Here is a 19,924-nt window from a genome sequence, read left to right as displayed (position 1 = left end):
ATAGGTCAGGCATGGGCAAACATTTTTGCCTTGGGGCTGCATTGTGGGTCCAGCCAGGAGGGCCGGGCCAGGCAAACGCTGGGTGGGGAGGGCCAGGAAAGGGCAGGGATCCTCCTCAGGTTGTTCTCCATCTTTATGCTGGGAGAAAGGCAAGACATGCGGCGACTGCCCTATGTGGCGCAGGCTGTTGAGCAGCTGCAATAAATCACTCTGATCATGAGGTCATGAGTTCGAGGCCAGCCCGTGGCGGGGTGAGCACTCGTCAATTAAAAATAAAAAAATAGTCCCTGCTCATTGCTGACCTAGCAACCTGAAAGATAGTTGCATCTATCAAGTAGGAAATAAGGTACCACTTATAAAAAAAGTGGGGAGGCAAGGTTAACTAATTTATGACCTGGAATGATGAAGTGCCGTCAGAGTGGATGATGAAGCAGCTGCTCCCCCCGTGGCCAGAATCGAACATCCCCTCAGGAGAAGGTTAACTTGCCTCTGCGTCTGTCTGTCTCGGTCTCTGTTTGATGTGTTTATGGGCATTGAATGTTTGCCCTATGTGTGTATAATGTGATCCGCCCTGAGTCCCCTTGGGGTGAGAAGGGCGGAATATAAATACTGTAAATAAATAAATAAGTAAAATCCTTGGACTGTCCTCTTTGCATTATGCCAGGAGGAGGGCAACAGGCAGTGGCTGAGAGTGCTCTGGAAGGTTCTCAGCCACCGCATGCCTTCCTTGAGCCATCCTCCTGGCATAAGGATGGGGCCACTCGCACCGTCCGTATGCCGGGAGGAGGGCGAGACATGCCGTGGCTGAGAGCATTCCAGAGGGCTCTCAGCTGCTGAGTGCCTCCCTCCCTCCTCCCTCTCTTCCTCCCTCTCTCCCTCATCTTTTTGGCATAAGGATGCAGTGGGCCACCATGTCCTTATGCCAAGAAGAAAGGAAAATAAGGAAGGCCTGAGATAAGCTCCCAGGGAGCTTCATCCGGCCTCCAGACCATAGTTTGACCATGCCTACTATAGCTGCATAACTTGTTATGCTTTTAATAAGGTTCTCATGTAGAAGAGGCAAGCAGCCTGGCTGTGGAATCCTATGGGAGTATTTGGAGCAGAAGTGGGTATTTTGTACCTCCTTGCACATATTAAGACTGCACTTCACATCAGCCCTAGCCAGCATAACCCATGGGGAGGGATTATGGGATTGCATAATCCACTATGTTAACCTGTAAACTAGAACATTTAGAGCCATAGCCTGTATATTTGTGAACCCTATTGTTTTTCCTTGAGATGATAGGCTCCTTCAAACCTTGGCTCTGCTTTTATCTTTCCAATTTGTGTACCAGCATTCCAGTTAAGCAAGGTAATAAAAAGCCTGGTTCTGCTTCACCTTAAACAACTAAACTAGTACTAAATTTGGGAAATCGTTGGCACGAGGAGAGCTAATTTTTCCAGTCTTTTGGAAATCTGCAGGGGGAAAATTTATTACAGTAGAGTTTCACTTATCCAACACTCGCTTATCCAATGTTCTGGATTATCCAACGCATTTTTGTAGTCAATGTTTTCAATATATTGCGATATTTTGGTGCTAAATTCCTTAATGCCTCCTTATTATCCAACATATTCGCTTATCCAACATTCTGTCGGCCCGTTTATGTTGGATAAGTGAGACTCTACTGTAGTAACATTCTTATTTCCTATGCCATATTTGCATAGAAATGTTTCTTCAGAACCTTAATAGAGTATAAATCCTGTTCACATTTTACAGATAATGGCATTAAAAGCTTCTTATATGTCATTCTTTATTTGTATGTCCTAAATATGATAATATATGGATGAAATACAGGAATTCTATTTTTTCACAGTGATCTCAATGGCAAGGGTGTTGTAAAATTCCATATCAACAACTCTGATGCATTCTTTTGTGAGACTTTTGCAAATTTTATTCTTGAGATTAGTAACCCTTAATTATGCTTTCCTTTTTATCTGTGACTTCCTCTTGTTTATATGTCTGTGTTGTGATTTTGTTGTCGTATGCCAATAAAGGCTGTGTGTGTGTGTCTGTGTTTTCTGCATGCATAAGCCAGAAAGGGGGACGGGAGACATAGTTGTTCTCAATTACTTCTACCTTGACTGTGCCTCGTTGTCTTTCAACAACATATCATCATGAACTCCAAAATTAAAGGACTTCTAGTGAGAATTCAGTCAGTCTGACACCACTAATTTTAAAGGGAGGGATGGAAAGGCAGGCAGAGAGAAAGAGGTAGAAATAACAAGAAGACTTGTAGGGGAATCTTCTCAACAACTGTAGGTTATTTATTATTTATTTATTTACAGCATTTATATTCCGCCCTTCTCACCCCGAAGGGGACTCAGGGCGGATCACATTACACATATAGGCAAACATTCAATGCCTTTAACATAGAACAAAGACAAGACAAACATAGGCTCCGAGCGGGCCTCGAACTCATGACCTCCTGGTCAGAGTGATTCATTGCAGTGATTCATTGCAGCTGCTCTCCAGCCTGTGCCACAGCCCGATGTTAGTTGAAGAATCTATCCTAGATAAAGTTGCTAAACTCTATCCCCCAATTTGTCTCAGTCCACTTTGGAAGAATCCATTAAAGTTCAAACTGATACTCAATGTGGGCATAAGAACCACTAACTCAAACCATTATAAACTTTTCCAAATCTGACTTGCTCAATGCTCTCAGCAATAAGGAAGTTGTTTTGGGAAGCAGATTTGGGGTGTGTGTGTGTGTGTGTGTGTGTGTACTCTACCCATTTCCCCCTTCATCCTTTTCTTCTCTCTAATTAAATTTAAGCTGTATTAAAGCTTGATTTTGACATTCTGTATCTAATGTAAAAGTTTTCCAGCCAGTTTCAATTATCATATTGCTAGTGCTTTTTCTGACTTCATTTTGTGTTGGAGTTTTACAATTCCAGGGAATAAAGTTTGAAAGAATGTAATAATATTTGGTGTTATTATATTTAATAATAACACCATTTTTTCTTTTAATGAGTCCATGTTTCTTTTCATTATGAAATATACATCAGAATATTGTATGGAAAGAGTAATGTGTAAAAGAAAAAGTCCTTGTGGAAATCTGCTTTAAACCAATTTTGGCCACATCATGAGAAGACAGGAAAGCTTGGAAAAGATCATGATGCTGGGAAAAATGGAAGGAAAAAGGAAGAGAGGCCAACCAAGGGCAAGATGGATGGATGGTATCCTTGAAGTGACTGGCTTGACCTTGAAGGAACTGGGGGCAGCGACGGCCGACAGGGAGCTCTGGTGTGGACTGGTCCATGAAGTCACGAAGAGTCAGAAACGACTGAGTGAATGAACAACAACAACAAATCCATAATTTGGGGCCCGATTTATCTATCATATCTAACCTTCAGTCTTTTCCAGGCTAAACGTACACAACTCCCTAAACCATTTTTCATAGGACTTAGTTTCCAGAGTGTCGATCCTCTCCGCTTCCTTTAGACATGTTTTATCTTATCAATATACGTCTTGAACTGTGGTATGCAACACTAGACACAGTATTCTGAGTGGAATACTTTGGTTTGTGTGTTCTTTTAAATCATGATGTCTGAACTCTGGGACTCCAGCTTGTCTTTTCAATAATAAGATAGAGGCATCAATCATTTTTAAAGGATTACATGTGAACATAGGTCCTGATTCAGATTGGGACCATGGATATATAGCTGCTTGCTACTACAATAACTGCTCAAACTTCTCATTGCACCTAAAAGGAAGAATATAAAGCTGTAGGAAGGGCTAAGTTGCAACCAAAACCAGCTGGACATTTTTCTGAGAACAAATAGGCAGACTTGTAATACAGAATTCACCATAAATGTCTAATGAGACCTTCAATTATGCTATAAAATGAAAGAATGTGGACTCTCCCCAAGAACAAGAAGGGAAAACCCAATGCAAGTGTCTACAGAATATGAAACCGATGCAGTGCAGCAGTATTGTAAACAGTAGTCAGATATAGTTTGGACATTTAGAACAAGGTCTTTTTATAGAAGCATTTTAGCTTTAGCAACAACTCCTTAGAGAAGATACTTTGGTTCCCTCTTTATGGTTCAGATGGGTAGTGAAAACTGTTCAGTCAAGCGTTACTTTCTTTACGTCACTTTCCATTTTTGTTGCACTGAATGTTTCTTTCCTCATGATTCTGTTGTCTTGTTCTGATTTTATTTTGTTTCTATTGACCTTTTATCTGAATCTGTGTACTGTCCAGTAAGCATAGAGACCAAACAAGTAAACCAACCTTTAAAAAAAGAGGCATGATTATAGAATCATAGAGTTGAAAGAGACCTCATAGGCCATCCAGTCCAACCCCTTGCCAAAAAGCAGGAAAATTGCATTCAAAGCACCCCCAACAGATGGCCATCCAGCCTCAGTTTAAAAGTCTCCAAAGAAGGAGCCTTCACCACACTCCGGGGCAGAGAGTTCCACTGCTGAACAGCTCTCACAGGAAGTTTTTCCTAATGTTTAGGTGGAATTTCCTTTCCTGTAGTTTGAAGCCATTATTATTATTACTGTTATTACTACTACTACTACTACTACTACTATTATTATTTACTTGTACAAGTGTATTTGCATATTTCTCTGCTTTCAACATATCAGCTAATATCATATAAATATATAAAATTTACTGCTCTGTACAATCTGTAGATTAAAAAAGATTTCTTGTAATTGTCAGAGGACAAGTAAATGCTTTCTTTTTAAGAGATTTATAAAATATTTGTAGAGACTTTCAAATAAACATACAACCTAAAATAAAATATGAGAAAATGTTATTCCTAAGCTGTTTTACCTTTTGTGGGAGTCATTTCATTGCTATGTCAAATGCTGGATTGAGAACACAAGAATTATTTCTTTTGGAGAAAACATCTTATTATGTTTTTCCAAAATGGGTTATAAAATTAGGGTTCTGTTGTATACAATTAAAGACTCTCATATCCAGATGTAAAATCATTATGGGTCCTAGATGGTGACGGGTAGGAACTTCAATTGTTTTACGTTATCAGATAAATGCAGTGTTTTTAAGGTCTTTTGCTGAGTTGTCTTCCTGGAGCAGTGTTGAGTATTTCACAGTTGTGGAGCTTTGTCGAGAATGAGATTAGGTTAGAAAACATGCAAATGTGAGTAGATCAATAGGTACCACTCCAGCAGGAAAATAACAGCACTCCATGCAGTTATGTCAGCCACATCTTTCAACAACTGGTTCAAAGATCGGCAGCCAGATTTCTAACGGGAGCCGGCTATAGGGAGCACACAATGCCCCTATTAAAGCAGCTCCACTGGCTGCCGATAAACTGCCGGGCCCAATTCAAGGTGCAGGTTTTGACCTATAAAGCCCTACACGGCTCGGGCCCTACCTATCTCAGTGATCGCATCTCCTCCTATGAGCCAGTGCGGACCTTGAGATCTTCCGGGGAGGCTCTTCTCGTGCTCCCACCACCGTCTCAAGTGCGGCTGGTGGGGACGAGGGAACGAGCCTTCTCGGCAGTGGCCCCCCGGCTCTGGAATGCACTGCCAAAAGAGATCAGGCAATCTCCTACATTATCCAATTTCCGTAAGGAACTGAAAACCTGGTGGTGTCGGCAGGTTTTTGAGTAATTACATTGGACTACCGCCGATTTCTGAGCCTGAATATATTGCACAAGATTTCCCTAGCCTAAAATGATACATTTTAATATATTGGTTTTATGGTTCCCATCCCCTTGATCTGGTCATGTAAGTGTGATTTATTGTTATAATTGTATTATTTTACTTTGTTTAATAATGTGTATTATGTTGTTATGTAATGTTTGTGTTGCTTTTATGACTGTAAACCGCCCTGAGTCCCATCTGGGAGATAGGGCGGTATATAAATAAAGTTTTATTATTATTATTACATGACCTTGGGAACGTCAACAGACAACGGTGGCTCTTTGGCTTAGAAATGGAGACTAGCACCAACCCCCAGAGTCGGACGTGACTTGACTTAATGTCAGGGGAAAACCTTTACCATTACCTACCTGTTAACTTATTCTTTCAGGAAAGACAGAAGCTGTAATCAAGAATTTCAGCCCACACTATAAACGCCAGTATGCTGTGTCCTTCTGCAAGCACATCCAGAATGAACTGGAACAAAACAGAGACCTCCAGTCCCAGTTCTTGAAAACAAAGGTAACAGGGAGTGTTTATTATTGTGGCTGCATCTACATCATGTCTTTTAAACTTACTGGAAGTCAGTTTAATGATCACAATGGGCTGGTTTGGAGCCAAAATTCAGGCTGGATCTGCACTGCCATATAAAATCCAGATTATCTGCTTTGAACTGGATTATATGGCAGTGAAGACTCATATAATCCAGTTCAAAGCAGATAATGTGGATCATCTGATTTGATAACCTGGATTATATGGTAGTGTAGAAGGGGCCTCAGTTTTGCTTGCTCTCTCCCTTTCAATCTCTGGGTCACATATTTGAATTACCTTCCTGATTTCCTGGTTGCGTTTGTATTCAAAACAAACAACAGTATATATTGAAACTTCAGTTTCAGAGGTACTCCTGGTCAGTCAGAAGGCAGAACAGGGTATAAGGTTACAGCCAATGCTGGACAGGGTCACACCTGTGAAGACACAGGTTTACAGTCTGGGGCTGATCCTGGATTTATTGCTGACCCTGGAACCTCAGGTGTCAGTAGTGGCCAGGAGCGCCTTTGCACGGTTAAAACTTGTGCACCAGCTGTGCCAAGTTTTAACTGTCCACTTAAAAGTCCAACCCAAGTCCACACCAATCACACAAACTAATAACAACAACAACAACAACAACAACAACAACAACAACAACAGCACACTGGGTGCCATGCCAAAAGATCTCAGCCGGCATTTGGAAACAATACACATTGACAAAATTACAATTTGTCAACTGCAAACTCCACCTTACTGGGATCTGCACACAGCATCCGAAAATACATCACACAGTCCTAAACACTTGGGAAGTGTCTGACTTCTGATTTTGTGATACGAAATCCAGCATATATATCTCATTTGCTGTGTCATACTATGTCTTTGTGTCAATAATAATAATAGCAATAATAATTTGTTGTGTGATTTATTCTATTCATTATTTTCAGTTATTTCCCACCTTTCTTCCAATGAATTCAAGGTGGTATCCATGATACTTCCCCTCTCTATGTTATGCTTACATTTGTAGTAGGAGATCAATCAGTCTGAACCCAAGGGTCATTTTAAACTACACTATTATGATGCTATGGTTTTTCTTTATCTGGTATTGAAACATACAATAGTCTCCTGAGATTTTCAGTTTAGGAAGAAGGGATATTCAGAATTCCCATCCCGAAAGCTCCTCTAGTGCCTTTGACTGAACTACAAGTCCCAGAATTCTATGGTATGCTGCCATATTATACATATAACAATGTTGTATAATATTATTATACAATATAATATTAATTTTATATATGTGTATATGTATATATATATGTGTATATATAACATGTAACATTACTAATAATATTACAGTATAGTGGAATAGTTCAGTATAGTAATATATAATGCTAATATTGTGCTATGCTAATAATATCATATATTCTATGTACGCTGCTCTGAGTCCCCTTCGGGGTGAGAAGGGTAGGGTATAAATGTAGTATATAAATAATAAATGGCAGTTAAAGTGGAATCACACTGTTATAATTGTATAGTGTGAAAAAGTGACTGGCTCAAGGTCGCACAGGGAGCTTTCGTGTTCTAGTGGTAATTGCATCCATAATTTCTTATTTTCCAATTAAACATCTTAATTACTATAGTTTGCACATGACTCTTAGGCCCCTTCTACACTGCCATGTAAAATGGAATCGCTGTTGGTTTTGTTTACTTTCATTCATTTTGTATCAGTTTTGTATTTGTCCCCATTTCCGAAAACGAGGCACCTATACGGATAAAATTTTCGTCTCGCTTCAGACCATTGGCGGCAATGGGAGGGCTTCCGAGGCTCAACTCCCCCCTCCGGTTTTGGCCTAGAGGGGTGAAAATCGCCATAAACAGAGGGCATTTCAACCCCTTTTGGCCCACTAACTTTTAAAACGTTTGGGTCTTCCCCAGAGTACTATTGTTTTTAATAATGTTGTTATTATTAACACCCATTGGCACACATCCGATGTAACGGGGAAGCACAACTTTCTCAGACCCAGCTTAGGATCCTAGAGTAACTATTGTTATATATATTAATATTATTATTAACACCCATTGGTACACATCAGCTGTCATGGGAAAGCAGACCTTTGTTAGTACCTGCTTATTGTTATGCAGCCCGAAATGAAAGGAAAACGAAAGCAAGCATGGTGACCATGCAGCTTTCTCTTTCGTGTCACCCTTTGTTTTGTCCGAAAATGGCATCTTTTGTTTCGTGCATCTGAATAAATGATACTAAACGAATAGATGAATGAAACAGATGAAACAAATACCGTGCACATCACTACTAGCCAGTATCATTGTGATACAGGTCTGTATAACTGCTAGTCCTTGTTTTTGTTGTCTTTTTTCTGGAATGAATAGACTGTAAAGGACTTCACAGAGCTAATTCTGTTTTTCTGTAACATTTTTATACCTTCATAGCCTCCTTCAGAATCCAGTGTGGTCTTCTACGAAGGAGAATCGTTACACTTTGCTGAAGACCTGAAGAAATGGAAGGACAGATACATTGTGATTAAAAACAACTATGCTGTGGAGAGCTTTGAAAGCAAAGAGGTAAACTGACGGTTTATGAAATGGTGAGGCTTGGTGTTCAGAAGTATCAAATTAACCGGCTCATTTCAGCATACTGAGGAGTTTGCTTTTCATTCGATAAAAACAAGGGGCATGCAGAGGCCCATGACTAGTTTTGCATCCAGTTTGATGATTCAAAATGGGACCTACTTGAATTCAATCAGTTTTGACCTATTCTAAGCGCTTCAGGTTCCAAATCTGGAATCCAACTTGTATCAGCCCTGGCCCATGAAACTAATAATGAGAAACATTGCATGAGTTATAGCAATCCAACACTGGGAAAGGCCACATTTTGTTCACACCTGAACTAAATCCAAGTACGGATAGGATCCAATCCAGATTCAATCCAGACCAATCTGATCCAATTGGACCCAATCTACTGTTTCATATTGGCTTGATATGTCCATAATCATTACATGGCCTTAGTGAAAACCACTGTCTTATGGTATATTATTATTAATATAATTATTATAATTATTATTATGTTTATTTATACCTCTCTTTTTCTCTCCACAAGAAGACTCAAAGCGGCTTACATTAAAAACATTTCAATATAGTTTAAAAGGGCCCCTAGCGACGCAGTGGGTTAAACTGCTGAGCTGCTGCACTTGCTGACCGAAAGTTTGGTGGTTTGTATTCAGGGAGCAGGGTGAGCTCCTGCGGTTAGCCCCAGCTTCTGCCAACCTAGCAGTTAGAAAACATGAAAATGTGAGTAGATCAATAGGTACTGCTCCGGTGGGAAGGTAACAATGCTCCATGCAGTCATGCCGTCCACATTACATAGGAGGTATCTACGGACAATGCTGGCTCTTCAGCTTAGAAATGGAGATGAGCAACAACCCACAGAGTCGGACACAACTAGACTTAATGTCAGGGGAAAACCTTTACTTTTACTATAGTTTAAAATCTACAAAACAGAATTTAATATTATTGGTATTTAAAAACTCAGTAAATATCTATAAAAACATATTCAAAACTAAACCACAGCAGTCCCTGATTTGATTTTAAAAACCGTCTTCTTTAAAGGCCTGCTGAAATGTTTTATTGCTGTCATGGATCAAAGTCTCCTTCATCTGCATCAGGTGAACTGAGGTGTGGCTCATGAAATCATAGACCATAATAAAAAAAATCTCAGTGTTTATGGTGTGAGGAGACCCATTTTTTCACTGCCAGAGGTTAACATAGATCCTCTGCTTGATATTTTTATCCAAGCTGCTGTGTTTTCCTCATATTGAGATTGATTCTAACCAGTAGTGGCTTGTAGCTTCTGTGTCAGTGAGCAGATGAATTTTAGTCTGGACTTAGAAGAAGTTCAGCCCTGCAAGGAGTTCAGTACTACAGTTACCTTCATTAAAGCCCAACTTACTTTTTCTACCTCAGTTACATGAAAGCCATCAGCCATTACTAATTTAGCTTTCATGATTCTTCAAGGAAATATTTTGTACTGCTTTCTAATTACAGTAGAGTCTTGCTTATTCAACATAAACGGGCTGGCAGAAAGCTGGATAAGCGAAAATGTTGGATAATGAGGGATTAAGAAAAAAGCCTATTAAACATAAAATTACATTATGATTTTACAAATTAAGCACCAAAACATCATGTTTTACAACAAATTGTCAGAAAAAGCAGTTCAATACACAGTAATGTTATGTAGTAACTACTGTATTTACAAATTTAGCACCAAAACATCGCAACATTTACTACAAAAACATTGACTACTAAAAGGCAGACTGTGTTGGATAATACAGAACGTTGGATAAGTGGAGGTTGGATAAGCAAGACTCTACTGTATTCATTTCACTATGATGTTAGAGTTTCTGTTTGGTTCCTGCTTTTCTTTATCATTTTCATTTTGTAGTTCCTTTGTCCCTGTTACCCACATTATAATGCAAAATCCACCAGTCACAACTGCATTAATTTCAGTAGTATTGTTACAAAGACATGCTTATGGAATAAATGAATGTACCATACTACATCAAAGAAGTGAAACTTTGAAGTCATGGAGGAAAGATAGCGGCATGTTGATGATGACGATGTCATAAGATCAGGAATTCCAAATGTTCTGCCAAGAAAAGTATGTTTCCATAGTATACATTCATACTGAAAACATTTGTGTAAATTCATTTTACATTACACAGATTTAAAATTACTAATTTTAAGTTTTGGTAAACCACTCTGGGAACCTGTTGAAGGCCAGTGAATGAGTTTTTTTTTAAAAAAAAACATTTTAAAAATGTATTGCCAAAGGTTTTCTAGTTACCAGTATTAAAAAGCATCAGAATAAAGATGGTAAATAATGAACACCACTCAGAAACAGGAGAACTCCAGACACAAACAATCAAGGGCCAGTTAACACCTCCCAAACAGAGGATGCCTCCAGGTAACAGAGGCCAAGCTACCTCTATGCAGATGCCTTCACTGATTGACTTTGCAGATTTATGGCTACTAAATGCTATTCAAGCTTGCTAATTGCAACATTCACAGTTGCTTTACACCAGTGGTTCTCAAACTGTGGGTTCCCCAATGTTTTGGTCTACAACTCCCAGCAATCCCAGCCAGTTTACCAGTTGTTAGGATTTCTGGGAGTTGAATTGAAGGCCAAAACATTTTGTGACCCACAGGTTGAGAACCACTGCTTTGAATAGACAAGGATTGTTGTCGAAGGCTTTCATGTCCGTAATCACTGGGTTGCTGTGAGTTTTCCAGGCTGTATGGCCATGTCCAAATGCTTCTGGAACATGGTCATACAGCCCAGAAACCTCACAGCAACCCAGACAAGGGTTCTTTCTCCCACCCTGGACATTCCACAGGTATATACACTCCACTTGCAACCCAGACAAGGGTTCTTTCTCCCACCCTGGACATTCCACAGGTATATACACTCCACTTGCCTCACAGCCCACAGAACCTCTGAAGATGCCAGCCACAGATACAGGCGGAACGTTAAGCGAGAATGCTGCTGGAACATGGCCATACAGCCCGAAAAATTCACAGCAACCTATTTTTTAAAAATATTTTATTTTTAAATAATGAGAAGATAATAGAAGATGTATGCAGTCATTGTTTTTGCTTCTGAGGTTTCAGCTGGTTAGGTCTGCACTCTCTCAAGGTATAGGACATAGAAACACTCCTTTCACAGAAGATAAAGGAAAACAGGAAATTCCCAAGAAATTGAATCCTGCTCCCAGTACCATGGAGCAAACAACCTTATTCTCTGATTTTGTCCTCCAGTTTAACATAAAGGAATTTGAGAAATTCCATACATATGTTTACATTTTATTCCTTTTTTTTCCAATTCCAGGCATTCCAGAAGGGGCTTAGTGCTAAAAGCTGCATTCTACCTGTGGGAGGCAAAGTACTTACTACAGAGGAAGAATATAACTTATTATCTGATAAGCATTTCCCAGATCCTAATGGTAAGACATTGATTGTTTAAATTAGAATGGTTTTGTAAATATTTATGTTTTGATTATTGGCAACTTTGAGTTTGCCTTGGGGTCAACACCATCTAAATAAAGTCCATAAAAATCACTGTATAAAGAGTAGTGATCTTTTCTAGCAGGTATTGCTCCCTTTCTAAGAGCTGTGAGGAATATTCACACAAAGGAAAAAGCTATGAGTGCTCTTGGGGTACATCTTTGTTTTGGTGCTTTATTGAGCAGAAACAGCCCTTTTCAGAGTAGATGGTTTGTAGATCACTGAAGATTAGCGCCAGTTATTATTTTTTTACTCCATTTGAGGAATTGTGGGTTTGGAGGAAGGAGGGACAGACAACGGGAGTATAGCCAACTATACTTCACATTGCATTCCATTTGGGCCAAATTTGGGTATAAATTGTGATGTACTTTTGTTTGGTCTTTCAAAAAATTAACTTTATTTAAAAAAATTTAAAAATTACATTAAAAATAAAAAAGTGAATCAAGAAAATAAATACAGAACAGAAACAAAAATGTCAAGAAAAAAAAGAAAGAAAAGAAAAAGAAAAAACGGATGACTTCTGACCTATCCTCATTGGGCGAAAAGAAAGCAACAACTAGGTTGGCAGTTCGAATCTGGGGAGCAGAGTGAGCTCCAACTATTAGCCCCAGCTTCTGCCAACCTAGCAGTTTGAGAACATGCAGATGTGAGTAGATCAATTGGTACTGCTTCTGCGGGAAGGTAACGGCGCTCCATGCAGTCACATGACCTAGGAGGTGTCTATGGACAACGCCAGCTCTTCTGCTTAGAAATGGAGATGAGCACCAACCCCCAGAGTTGGACACAACTAGACTCACTGTCAGGGAAAACCTTTACCTTTACTATAGTCAGTACTTGTCCTTTCAATTTTTTGTTTAATTTGCAATAGAGCAAGGATGTTTCAGCCCAATGAGAAAATGATCAACCATGCTGATATTTCTTTGTATTTTGGAACTTTTTACAAAAAGAAACAATTGTGCAAAAAGCATAGAACATTTTGTGCAAAATATACCATATGCGCATTTTATTTTTTGTGAAAGAACAGTAGACACATACAGAAAAGTTTTGAAATGCAAAAATGTATTGAAAAATTAGCAAAGACTCTTGTACTCTCACCCAGTGGGAAAATCAACTTTTGAAATTCTTCCTTCTTGCGTTCCACAAATAAATAAATATTTGTATCCCCATCAAAGAATAATATCAGCAAGACCATGTCATATCACTCACAGCTGCTTCTGAGGATGCACCCTGATAGTTCTCAGAAATAGGCAGGTTGTGTGTGTGTGTGTGATCCTTTAAAAAAAACCTTGAGAGGGCAAATCCCTCTCACCTCTAAAAAAAGCAGGAAGAATTTATCTGTATGAAGGAAAATAGAGGAGAGAAAGAGCAGGAAATACAGACACTGCCCCGTAAGACAATCAGATGAAATTCCTGTGGCAGTTGAGCTGAAGTCATAGGGAACATGTGGAATCTCACAGGCCTTGCATAAAGACGCAGGCATGCTCGAAGGGGCCTATACTGTCTACTTTCCCAACATCTGTGAACATTAGGATATCTGATGGAAGGCGGGGGTTGGAGAAGAGAGTAAGAAAGGTATATATTTAGGATGTGGTTGCTACCTCTCTACTTCTGACATTCTGTGCATCAGAAAACCCAAGAGCAGCAGCTAAAAGACAAAAATGAGCAAACTGGAGAGTACTGTGTATAAAGGAAAAGAGAGGAAACTTATTAGTTTCAGTCCCATACAAGCTAAAAGTGTATTGGGAAAAGGCATACCTGGAGTTATGGGGTGAGATACAACATTTTGTGACAGCCATGTCTTACTCAGGCCGCATCTACACTGCCATATTGCAGCGAATTGCATTATGAGTCTACACTGCCATATAATGCAGTTCTATGCAGTTAAACAACATTATAAACTACACTAGCTGTGGCCGACCACACGTTGCTGTGGTGTTGTCTGGTGGTGTTGGTGAGAAATTGTTGAGGTAGTGGTGGTATTGAATGTCTGTTGTATGGTTGTATTTATATTTAGGATGCACACTGAAGTGGATTATATGGCAGTGTGGAGTCAAGATAATCCAGTTCAAAGCAGATAATATAAGATTCTAAATAGGTTATATAGCTGTGTGGAAGGACCTTGAGTCTACATTGCCATATAATCCAGTTAAAATCTGATAATCTGTGGAAGAGGACTAAGTGAGGCCTAACTGTGCCTGTTCCCTGGGCTGAGTAGGTTGCTAGGAGACCAAGTGGGTGGAGCTTAGCCTTCAAACTGGCAGCAATGGGATAAAAACTATTATTCCTCTCCCTGTAATTAGGACTTTATTTTTCTTTTCCTTTTTGTTGTATCAACCTAGAGCCGTGAATGATGGGTTGTGTTGTTAAATTTCGAGGTTGGGGGGCCTGTAGTTTTGTTGTTTTGTCCGCTGCCCTGATGCCATCACTCTTTTATATATATAGACTAGCTGTGCCCGGCCACGCGTTGCTGTGGCGAAGTCTGGTGGTATGGGAAATAAAGTATTGAGGAATTGGTGGTAGTTAAGGTAAAGAGTAAACGTTTTCCCCTGACATTAAGTCCAGTCGTGTCCGACTTTGGGGGTTAGTGGTTATCTCTATTTGTAAGCTTGAAGAGCTGGCGTTGTCCGTAGACTCCTCCAAGGTCATGTGGTATGACTGCATGGAGTACCGTAACCTTTCCGCTGGAGTGGTACCTATTCATCTACTCTCATTTGAATGCTTTTGAACTTTAGGGTTGGGAGAAGTTGGGGCTAACAGTGGGGGCTCTGTCTGTTCCTCGAATTCAAACCTGCAACCTTTCGGTCCAGAAGTTTAGCAGCTCAGCGCTTTAACACGCTGCACCATCAGGGGTATTATTTTCGTAAGGTTGTGAATATACAATATTTTTGATTGTTTTTGTCTGTTGGAGGGAAGTATGAATGCTGCAATTAGGAAAAATGATGAGCATGTAATGACCTTGTAGCTTTAAAGCCTGGCTGTTTCCTCCCTGAGTGAATTTTTTGTTGGGAGGTGTTAGCTGGCCGTGATTGTTTCCTCTCTGGAATTTCCTTGTTTTCAGAGTGGTGTTGTGTGTGATATTTTATGTGCTTCTACTGTCTGTGACCCTCAGAAAACAGAGGATTTCCCAGACTTTGGCGATGGGAATACTTTGTTGGGAGGTGTTAGCTGGCCCTGATTGTTTCCTGTCTGGAATTCCCGTTTTCAGAGTGGTGTTGTTTATTTAGTGTTGTGATTGTAGAGATTATATTGTTGTGTATTACTGCACCACAGTAATTATTTCATCTTACAGTAGAATCTCAGTTATCCAACATTTGGTAATGCAATGTTCTGGATTATCCAATGTAGTCTGCGTTTTAGTAGTCAATTTTTGTGTATTCAGTGTTTTAAATTGTGATACTTTTTCTGTCAAATTTGTTGTATAACATGATGTTTTGGTGGTTAATTTGTATAATGATTCCCTAATTTGATGTTTAATTGGGATTTCCTGAATCCGTTCTTATTATCCAACATATTCAGTTATGCAATGTTGTGCTGGGATGTTTATGTTGGATAAGTGAGATTCTACTGTATATTTATAATTTTGCAAGGAAGGCGTTTGCGCCATCCCCCGGGCCCTGGAAAAGGGTAAATAAGAGAAGAGGAGAAGGCGCTCTGTACGTGCTCAGGGGCCAGGCGGGAGGCGTGGCGGGGTGAGGTCTGCCCTTCCCCTTTGCCCCTCCATCCCGGCCCTTCCCCTCCTACCGGAGGTGGCGCCGGTGTGGTGGTGGGTTGTAGGCCAGGCAAGAGCGGGCTCCAGTGGAGGCGCAGGCCTGGGGCGTCGCGGCTTCCTCCCCGCCTCCGCGCTTCCCGATGCCGGCCTCCATGTTCTTCCCGCGGAGGACAGGAGGAGGCCTGAGCAGCGGCGAGGAGGAGGAGGGGAACCGGGCCAGGAAGGCGGGCAACGTGGTGCTCGTCCGCCGCTGCAGGCCCGAGAGGAAGAGAAAGGGGTGGGAAAGGCTGCCCCTCCACACAGAGGGAGAGAGGCAGGACTCGCTTTCCCAGAAGTGCCTGGCGCGGCAATGACAGTGTTGGCGCCAAAAACCAGGAAGGTCCCGAGGGAGGGACCTTTTTGTTTTCCAGGCGAGAGGTGAGGGCAGGGAAGGGTCGGCTTAGGCCCTCCGGGTGTTTTGGAGTAGAACTCCCGATTCGAGGATGGGGAGCTCAGCCTCGTGAGGCGGAGATGTGCCTTCTCCTGCAGAGTCCCTGGCTTCGGCGGTGGAGGAGGTGCAAGAGAGGGAGGGAGGGGAACGGTTCTGTGTGTGTGCGCGCGCGCGGAAAGAGTTGGGAGGACTGTGTTTCTGCGCGTGCGCAGATTGCCTGTTGTGTTTTTTTGGTGTTGTGATTGTGTTTTTTGTTTGATTATGTTGTATCTTACTGGAGGCGGGGATGATGGATTGCGTTGCCAATTTTAGAGTTTGGGGGAGCTGTAGATTTGTTGTTTTGTCCATCGCCGTGATGCCATCACTCTTTTATATATATAGATTATATGGCATTGCAAATGAGGCCTTGGTGTATGTAATGAGATTTTAAAAAATACTTTAAAATGTTTTATTCTAAAGTAAATGAACCCTGATACCAGTAGTATAAGCCAGTGGTTCTCAGCCTGGGGTCCCCAGATGTTTTTGGCCTACAACTCCCAGAAATCCCAGGCAGTTTACCAGCTGTTATGATTTTTGGGAGTTGAAGGCCAAAAACATCTGGAGACCCCAGGTTGAAAACCACTGGTATAAATGGAAGCATTCTGTACCACGTATTTGGAAAAAGGTCAAATCATAAGAGCTGGAAGAGATCACATGGGCCATCTAGTCCAACTCTCTGCCGTGCAGGAAAAGCACAATTCAATCACCCTTGACAGATGGCCAACCAGCCTCTGTTCAAAAGCCTCCAAGGAAGGAGCTTCTACCACACACTGAGGCAGAGATTTCCAGTACTGAACCGCTCTTACAGTCAGGAAGTTCTACCTGACTGTTCAGGTAGAATCCCCTTTCCTTTAATTTGAACCCGTTGCTCTCAGTCTCCAGGGTAGCAGAAAACAAGCCTGCTCTTTCTTCCTTATGACATCCTTCCACATATTTAAACATGGCTCTCATGGCTGGGGTTTCTGGGAGTTGAAGTCTAATTTTCTATTCTGCACTCTACATAGACCTAGCTCTTTAAGTCACTCCTTATAGGGCATGGTTTCCAAACTTTTGATCATTTTAGTCATTGACAAGCTGGACACATTCCAACTTATCAATATCCCTCTTGAATTGTGGTGTCCAGAATGATTTGTTTGTTGTTACTTAATTGTAATTAATTTGCTTCATTATTTCACAAGGAAACTACAAAAATTACATCTGTTCCCCCAGTTAATCCAGAAATAACATTTAAATAGTAGCAAGTAAATATTTTTATTCCACTTGTTACTAGTTGCTAAAATTACCAAAAGTAAAATATTTTGGGTAACATGAATATTTCTTAAGATATCAACTTTGTGCAAGAAAAAAGGCACATTGAGTTTACTGTTGGGTCCCCATCAAGAGGTCTTACCCATCTACTTGACATCTTACACCACTTCTATAAAATTGTTTGTGTCAAATGACTTCGCCCTTTGAAACCTGTAAATATTTTCAATATATTTTTAAAGGTTCCAATGACAAGGAGAATGCCCCAACTTTTGTTGTTCTTCCAAAAGAATTCCCAGTCTATCTGTGGCAACCGTTCCTCAGACATAGTTACTTCTGCTTTATGGATGCAGAGGCTCAGAAACGATTGAGCACAGCACTGAATGACTGCATCAGACACCTAAACCATGGTAAGTATAACAACATCTAATACCTTTGATGCTTCTTCTTTGTTTGAGAAGAGACTGATCTGCAGATTTTCCTGTCATTGACTGGCCAATCAATTCATTTTGCAAAAATGTTCACCTTTTTCTGTAGGTTGGCTGTGCTAAATATCACACCTAGAATAGAACTATAAGTTGTGAATGGCATGAAGATGCTATCGTGTTGTGTATTTCCCTGCTCCTTTCAGCATCAGTTTGTTGTATGGACCTAGATGTCTATGTTATGATGGGACCATGACAAGAATAATGTTGCAGAGGAGAGGGATAGAACTTGGATATTTTGTTGGGTTTGGGGAAGATAGAAGTTGGGTTGGCAGTCCTGTAATGTATTTCCTGACTTGATGTTTCTGTCCAGTGGTTTGAAAAGGAGGGGAACTGGGACATGGCTAAGGACATAGTCCAAAGGCATTTGATGCAACAATATTACAGAAGTTGGCCAGGTTTGGATCTGGCCAGTGCCAGATTGGATAGCCCTTACTAAACAAATTCAGCAAAATCTCTGAACACATGAATACCAATCCTTTTTGTTACATATTGGTTCTGCTCATGATCTCTTATGAAGTCGCAGGCTTGGCTCCAGAGTTTCTGAACGACTATATGCTCCCATGATATGACTGGATTTGACTGGATATGACTTGGCTGCCTGGATTTTGAGATTGGAGGATTAGGGAGACCCTGAGTCTTGCCATCTTCATATATATTCTCTGATGGAGATGCGAGAGTAGGCCTTCTCAGTGTTCTGCAACTCCTTTCCTAGAATGTCTAAGGGTCCTTACAGACGGGCCCAAAACACAGAAACTGTCTCACTTTTACCTGAAGCCTCCAAACGAGGGAAATCCTGGGGTTGTGGGAGGGGGGGTGGGGACTGAAATCTGGGAAGAAACGGGTTATTTTAACCCGCTTCCTCCCGGTTTTTAGGTAAGTGTAGAAGGGTCCTAAGCCAGTGTTCCCAATCTTTGGTCCTCCAGGTATTTTGGACTTCACCTCCCACAGTTCCTAACAGCTGTTAAGATGGCTGGGTCTGTGTTAATTGATTGATTTGTATGTCTTGTGTTCTTACGTTCATTATTGTATTATGCTTAGTTGTATGGTTTTAAGTTGTTGTGTGGTTTCCTTGCTATGTTGGAAACTGCCCTGAGTCCCTTGAGGAGATAGGGTGGTATGTAAATAAAGTTGTTGTTGTTGTTATTATTATTATTATTATTATTATTATTATTATTAGGGAATTCTGGGAATTGCAGTCTGGACCTTGCATTTCTGGAAGGCCACATGATTTATGTTTCAAAGTATATGTCTCTGTCAGTGTTCAGTAAGTGTATTCAGTACCTAACCTGAAGAAATTATTAAGGCAAGATCTTCATTTGATGAAGTCTCTATCTTTTATGGAACACATATATATTTGGCATGCCACCAAAAGCACTTGAATCTATAGACTTGGGAAAATTCACTCTGTAAAGCAGGCAGCTGATGTCAATTTCCTCCAAACCATTTTAAAAAGGAAAGCCTTTATCTTGCCTGGCTTCTAATCCCCATTATTCATTTAGAAAATGTGGTCATCTGGTGATCTTTGTGAAATATAATTCCTTTTGTTTTACACTGGGCAGGCATTAAGAATAGATCAACTTTTCCTGGCAACGATGCCAATCATCTGTGACTCAAAAACTATGAGTCAAAAGCTTTCATTTGCTCAGCTTCTTTTAGCAGAACTGTTAGTAGACTTACAGTGCTCTTGGCAGCTGCTCTTCCAGTGATTCTTATTTTGAGAAGTTTGGGAGCTCTGAGGCATTTACCTCCTCCTGTAA

At 40.6% G+C, this 19,924-nt stretch overlaps 1 protein-coding gene across 1 annotated transcript in view; it reads left to right on the top strand.

Moving 5' to 3' along the window:
- niban1 (niban apoptosis regulator 1) overlaps positions 1 to 19,924 on the top strand; it is a 91,445-nt gene that overhangs the window by 39,594 nt on the left and 31,927 nt on the right. The window contains exons 2-5 of the mRNA XM_062980733.1: positions 6,051 to 6,181; positions 8,630 to 8,761; positions 12,081 to 12,195; positions 17,922 to 18,089. Of these exons, the coding sequence (XP_062836803.1) occupies positions 6,051 to 6,181; positions 8,630 to 8,761; positions 12,081 to 12,195; positions 17,922 to 18,089 (546 nt within the window). The remainder of the gene's footprint in view (positions 1 to 6,050; positions 6,182 to 8,629; positions 8,762 to 12,080; positions 12,196 to 17,921; positions 18,090 to 19,924) is intronic.

Source organism: Anolis carolinensis, chromosome 4, assembly GCF_035594765.1.
Source record: "Anolis carolinensis isolate JA03-04 chromosome 4, rAnoCar3.1.pri, whole genome shotgun sequence".
NCBI lineage: Eukaryota > Metazoa > Chordata > Lepidosauria > Squamata > Dactyloidae > Anolis > Anolis carolinensis.
This window is presented reverse-complemented; position numbering and strand designations above follow the sequence as displayed.